Consider the following 7,500-nt stretch of genomic DNA (forward strand, 5'->3'; position numbering starts at 1 on the left):
GATGTTGCAAATGTCCAAAGTCAGCTGAATGAACAAGCTAATGATGAGTTGATTGTGAAGGAGAAGGAGTTACTGATCAATCTTGAAAAATGGTCCTTAATTGAAGAGAATTCTCTAAGAAAAAAATCAAGGATCAAATGGATTCAACTGGATATGCAAACAACAAGCACTTTAGTGCAGTCATTAAAGAGAAAACTCAAAAGAAGCAAGTAAGAAGTATTATGGCCTTAAGTGGTCAGATGCTCTATGATCCTTAGGAAATCCAAGAGGAGTTTGTGATATTCTATAAGAGTTTAATGGGGACTTCAGCAGGAAAGTTACCAGCAGTTAATGTAAAAGTGATGAAAAGAGGGCCTGCATTGACACAACAGCAAAGAGTACAATTGTGTAGAGAAGTAACTGAGCAAGAAATATATGAAGGCTTGAAATCCAAAGGGGATGATAAGGCACCAGGGATAGATGGATACAATACTTTTTTGTTAAACATACTTGGAAGATAGTTAAAAGAGATGTCATTGAAGGAGTGAAAAACTTCTTCAAAATTGGGATGCTTCATAAGGAGTTTAATTGTACTCTAGTGACTCTTATTCCAAAAGTGCAGAATCCCAAAACAGTGAAAGAGTATAGACCAATAGCCTGTTGTACAGTGATGTATAAGATCATTTCCAAGGTGCTAACTAATAGAATCCAGGGGGTGATTCAGAGCATTATATGTGAAAGTCAAGCAGGGTTCATCCCAGGAAGGAAAATAGCAGATAATATAGTACTTGCTCATGAATTGGTTAAAGCCTATACTAGGAAGCATATCTCTCCTAGAAGTATGTTGAAGATTGACCTGCAGAAAGCCTATGATTCAGTAGAATGGGATTACCTAGAACAAGTAATGTGTGGACTAGGATTCCCAGAGATGTTTGTTAATTGGATAATGAAGTGTGTTAAAACTGTCAACTACTCCATAGTAGTTAATGGACAGACTTCAAAGAGCTTTGATGCAGCTAAAGGATTGAGAAAAGGAGATCCAATGTCTCCATTCTTTTTTGCTATAGCAATGGAGTATCTGAGTAGGCTACTGAAGGGACTGAGAGAAGAAAAGAAGTTCAAATATCATCCTAGGTGCTCTAAACTTAACATCACTCATCTATGTTTTGCAGATGATTTATTATTGTTTGCTAGAGGAGACCTGGATTCTGTTAAAGCTATACAACTATGTTTCTCACAATTCTCTCAAGCTTCAGGATTACAAGCAAATCTTAGTAAGAGCTCAATATATTGTGGAGGGGTCAAACAAGATGTGAAGAATCAAATGGTCCATCAGCTAGGATACAATATGGAAGAACTACCTTTCAAATATCTGGGAGTACCTCTGTCAACCAAGAAGATGTCTGTGATGCAATGGTATCCACTCATAGAGAAAATAATGGAAAGAATCACCTCATGGATAGCTAGGAAGTTATCATATGCTGGAAGGACTCAACTAGTGCAGACAGTGCTTTTTGGAGTGCAAGCTTATTGGGCTCAGCTATTCCTTTTTCGAGCTAAGGTAATCAAAGTAATTGATAGTATGTGTATAGGTTACCTGTGGTCTGGTGTTGGGAAGGTAACTAGGACAGCCTTAATAGCATGGGATAAGGTATGCAAACCAAAAAATGAAGGGGGAATGGGGTTGATAAATATGCAACTGTGGAATAGAGCTGCAATAGTCAAACTATGTTGGGATTTGGCAAATAAGGAAGACAAACTGTGGATCAAATGGATACATGTTTATTACATAAGAGGACAGAATGAATGGCAGAAGAGAGAACAAGCTAGTTGGATGATCAGGAAGATAATGCAGGATAAACAAATTGTTGATCAAGTTCACATTAAAGAAGGAAAAGGGATGGTTAGGCAAATTTATGATATTCTAAGAGGGGAGCAGGCTAAACCAGTCTGGAAATACCTTATGTTCAAAAATCCAGCAAGGCCTAAAGCTATATTTATATTGTGGATACTCATGTATAGAAAACTAGCAACAAAGGATAGGCTTGTTAAATGGGGGATAATACAAGCTACAGCTTGTGTACTGTGTGCAAATGAGGATGAAAATCTGGACCACATTTCTTGCATTGTCACTATGTAAGTGAAGTATGGAAAAGAGTAATAACATGGGCTGGATTCAACAGCAATAGAGCAGGGACATGGACACAGTTTATGCAATGGAGTATACAACAGGGGAAGGGGAAGTCTACAAGAGCTCAGTTATTCAAGATGCTATTAGCTTAAATGGTTTATGTTGTTTGGAATGAGAGAAACAAGAGAATATTGAAGACAAGAAGACTTTGATAGATGAGATAGTTAAGAAGATTGCCTTTGTAACTATAGCAAGACCTCCTATTAACATTAGAAAGATGATTAGCCATAGGAAGATATGAAGCTCAGGTTGTTTTGATGGTTGGTAGGGAGTTGTTTTCTGCTTAAGCATGCTGAGAATAGCTGCTTGTTTTGTAAAGAATTTCGGTAATTAATGAATTGGTTACCAAAAAAATAATAATAATAATAATAACAATAACAATAACAATAAAAATAACAGTAATTATAATAATAATACTTATAATAATAGTAACAATAATAATAATAGTAATAATAATGGTAATAATAATAATAATAATTGTAATAAAAGTAATAATAATAATAAAAAATAATAATAATGATAATATTAATATTAATAATAATAAAAAAAAATATTAATAACATTAAAATAATAATAATAATAATAGTAATATTAATAATAATATTAATAATGATAATAATAATAAAAATATTAATAACATTAAAATAATAAAAATAATAATAGTAATAACAATAATAATAATAGTAGTAACAATAATAATAATAATAATAATAAAAATTAATAATAATATAATAATACTTAAATAATATTTATTGTAATAATAATAATAATAATAATAATAATAATTATAATAATAATAATAAAGCAAATAATAATAATAATGATAATAATGATAATAATGAATATAATAATAATAATAGTAATAATTGTAATAATAATAATAATAATAATAATAGTAATAGTAATAATAATAATAATAACAACAATAACATTAATAATAATAACAATAGTAATAATAATAATAAAAATAATAATAATAATACTAATAATAATAATACTTATTATAATAATAATAATAATAATATTAAATATGAAAATAATAATAATAATACTTATAATAATAATAATAATATTAATAATAATAAAAATAAAAATAATAATAAAATTAATATTAATAATAATAATAAACATTATATTATTAACAACAACAACAACAACAACAATAATAATAATAATAATAATAATAATAATGATGATAATAATAATAGTAATAATAATAATAACAATAATAATAAAAACAATAATTGTAATAATAATAGTAATAATAATCATAATAATAATGATAATAATAATAATAATAAAAATAATAGTAATAATATTTTATAATAGTAATAATAATAATAACAATAAATGACAATAATAACCTTCTCTCCCAAGATGCTCTCAGCGTAGGATAGTTAACCTGCGCAGTGAACGTGAAAATGGCGAGGGGAAGGGGACGGGGACGAGGAAGAGGTCGGAAAATGTCAATAATGGCAGTTAGTAGCTCAGTTGGAGCTCAGGCGGAAGCATCAGATGAGCAACAAGCTCAAAGTGAAGAACAGAAATGTAAAGATGAAGTGAATGAGAGTGTTGATGTAGCTAGGCGATTGAGCTTAGATTCAGTAGGGGAAGACGAGGAAGCTTATGAGAACTCAGATCTAATACAAAAAGCAGCTGAGAACAAGATGGAAAGCAATGGAACAGTAGCTAAGAAACAAGATGGGAATATTGTAGATAATGAGAATAAGGGGATAAGAGGAGAAGAAATGAATAAGGAGAAAGAACCCTGGGTTAATATGTTTAAGAACAACCGTGTAGCTAACAATGGTATGCAGCTGAACTATTTCCCTCCACAAATAGTTAATGGAGAGACGATGGTACAGTTGGAAGGGAAAGAAGTGCTGGATGAAGAAGCTAAGTGGAAGTGTGCACTCATAGCCTATGTAGTGGGTGAGTGTCCTGGGTATAATGTCATGAACAGATACATAATGATGAACTGGTCTAAAGCTGGAAAACCAACACTGTTTCTACATGAAGAGGGATACTTCATTGTTAAGTTTCAGAACATTGAGGATATGAATGAGATCCTATTTTCAGGACCTTACACTATAAATAATAGGCCTATTATTCTGAAACAATGGTGCTCAAATTTTGATTTTGGGAAGGAATACTTAGCTGAAATACCATTATGGGTTAATTTTCCAAGGTTGCCACTTAATTGTTGGGGAGTAGGTTCATTGAGTAGAATAGCAAGTGTTATAGGAGTGCCCTTATTTGCTGATGAATGCACTACAAAGCAAACAAGAATCTCTTATGCTAGAATGTTGATAGAAGTTGATGTAACTAATGCCATTCCTCAGCAGATTACAGTAGCAGATCCTAATGGAAGAACATTTGTACAGGAAGTTGTGATGGAATGGAAACCACAATATTGTGATAAATGCCAAAAAATTGGACACCAATGTCAATCAGCAACACTGGAGGAGATGCCAAAGATGAAAAAACCTTGAAAGAAAGTTACACAGACATGGCAATACAAAGGACCAATACAACAGCAGGAGAAGAAAGATGAATTCATGGAGAAGAATGGGATAGAAAGTAAGAATGAAGAGAAGGAGAATCAAGAGATAGAGAAAGAAGAGGTGCAGGGTCATAACCAAACACCTGAGCTCAATCTGAGGCCTCAGACAAGAAATAAGCAACTGGAGTTCAGCCTAACAAATTTCCCTATACTTTCAGCTATACCAGTTAGAAATGGATTTGAGAGTTTAAGGCATAGTAAACTTGCTTCACTTCCTGTGGATAGAGGTGGAGATCCAAAGACCTGTTAATGAAGTGGAGTGTATGGAATGTGAGGGGTATGAATAAAAGGTATAAGCAGAAGGAGATTAGGCTGCTTCTACAACAGAATAAGACTTCCCTAGCAGGGTTAATTGAAACTAGAGTTAAAGAGGCAAATAGCAACACTATCCTAAAAGCAATTGCTCCAGGATGGAAGATCATACACAATTATAAGGAGGCTGTAAATGGAAGAATATAGATAGTATGGGATGATAGTTGGTATGAGGTGAAGTTGCTAAAAAGTACTGCTCAAATGGTTCATTGTCAGGTTAATGAAAGAAGCAAAGGGTATCAGTTTAAAATCACAGTAGTCTATGGGTACAATACTTCAGAAATGAGGAGAAGCTTATGGATGGAATTGAAGATGTTAGTTCACAGTGTTTCAGAACCTTGGCTCATCATAGGAGACTTTAATGCTACTTTATCTCCCCAAGATAGATTAGATGGAGTTCCTGTTACATTGAATGAAATCAAGGATTTTGAAGAATGTGTTAAAGATATGGGGGTTACTGAAGTACATTGGAAAAGTAGTTACTATACCTGGACAAATAAACAGGTTGGTACTGCCAGAATTGCTAGTAGAATAGATAGAGCTTTTGGGAATGATTGTTGGATTGACAAATGGGGTCATGTTGTTCTAGAATATGGGGTCCCAAGTGTGTCAGATCATAGTCCTATGCACTTGCTACTTCAGCAGAGCTATCACCCAATCAGAGTGGGATTCAAATTCTTTAATGTGTGGATTGAGCATGAGTCCTTTATGGAAATGGTGGATACAATCTGGAAGCAGGAATATGGAAGTGAAGTAATGAGAGGAATATGGTATAAGTTGAAGGCTCTCCAGCCAATCTTGAGGCAATTGAATAAGAAAAGTTCCAATTCATAGGCCAGAAGATTGAGAAGGCAAGAAGTGAACTTGAAGAACTACAAGAGAAGCTTTACAATCAGGCACAAGATGATCTTGTTATTAAAGAGAAGGAATTATTAATACAGCTGGAAAAATGGTCAATGCTAGAAGAAAATGCTTTAAGGCAAAAAGCAAGAGTTAGATGGATCACTTTGGGGGATAGAAACAACAAGTATTTCAGTTCAGTGATAAAGGAAAGGAATCAAAAGAAGCATATAAGGAGTATATTATCTCTAGATGGAAAGATAGTGTATGAGCCTCACGAGATTCAAGAGGAGTTTGTCAAATTCTATAAAAGTCTTATGGGGTCCTCAGCAGGTGAGCTTCCAGCCATCAATGCTCAGGTGATGAAGAGAGGTCCAATGCTATCAAGGCAACAAAGAATTCAATTGTACACAGATGTAACAGAACAAGAGATATATACAGCATTGCAGTCTATTGGGAATGATAAGGCACCAGGCATAGATGGTTATAATGCATTATTCTTTAAGCATACATGGAAGATTGTTAAAGAAGATGTTATTACAGCTGTCACACAGTTCTTCACAACAGGGAAATTGTTTAAGCCTTTCAACTGTACTCTTGTCTCTCTAATTCCAAAGGTGCAAAGTCCTAAAACTGTGAAAGAATACAAACCTATAGCATGTTGTACTGTGATCTATAAAATCATTTCAAAGGTGATAACAAGGTGAATGCATGATGTTATGCCTGATATTATTTGTGAAAGTCAGGCTGGCTTCATACCAGGGAGGAAGATTGCAGATAACATTATATTGGCTCTTGAGCTGGTTAAATCTTATACTAGGAAGAATATATCTCCTAGGAGTATGATGAATATAGACCTACAGAAAGCTTATGACTCAGTTGAATGGTCTTTTTTAGAACATGTAATGGGAGGTCTGGGATTTCCAGACATGTTTATTCAATGGGTAATGAAGTGTGTGAAAATAGGGAACTACACTATTGTTGTGAATGGGCAAACTACTCAGAGATTTGATGCAGCAAAAGGACTTAGACAAGGTGATACTATGTCACCATTCCTGTTTGCTATAGCAATGGAATATCTTAGTAGATTGCTCAAAGGACTCAGAGAAGAGAAAATGTTCAAATACCATCTCAAATGCTCTAAGTTGGCCATAACTCATCTATGCTTTGCAGATGATCTTCTATTGTTCTCAAGGGGTGATCTGGAATCTATCAAGATGCTACAAAGATGTTTTTCAGACTTCTCTCAAGCCTCAGATTGCAAGCAAATCTTACAAAAAGTTCTATTTACTGTGGAGGAGTGCAAATGGAGGTAAAGCAACAGATTATGCAATAGATGGGCTATACAATGGAGGAACTGCCTTTCAAATACTTGGGAGTTCCCCTCTCGACAAAGAAGCTGAGCATAATACAATGGTATCCCCTCATAGACAAGATCATGGCAAGAATCAAGTCATGGACAACAAAAAAACTGTCCCATGCTGGAAGAACACAACTGATTAAGACTGTCTTGTTTGGAGTTCAATCATACTGGGCACAGTTATTTATCATACCAGCTAAGATAATAAAAGTTATTGAAGGACTATGCAGAAGCTACTTATGGTCAGGGGTTGGA

At 33.8% G+C, this 7,500-nt stretch overlaps 1 protein-coding gene across 1 annotated transcript in view; it reads left to right on the plus strand.

The window, feature by feature from the left end:
• Positions 1–7,233: 7,233 nt before the first annotated feature.
• The window catches only part of LOC138338467 (uncharacterized), a 951-nt gene continuing 684 nt past the window's right edge, over positions 7,234–7,500 (plus strand). The window contains exon 1 of the mRNA XM_069289431.1: positions 7,234–7,500. This exon is cut by the window's right edge and continues 684 nt beyond it. Coding sequence (XP_069145532.1) covers positions 7,234–7,500 — 267 coding nt within the window.

Source organism: Solanum lycopersicum, chromosome 9 (assembly GCF_036512215.1).
Source record: "Solanum lycopersicum chromosome 9, SLM_r2.1".
Lineage (NCBI taxonomy): Eukaryota > Viridiplantae > Streptophyta > Magnoliopsida > Solanales > Solanaceae > Solanum > Solanum lycopersicum.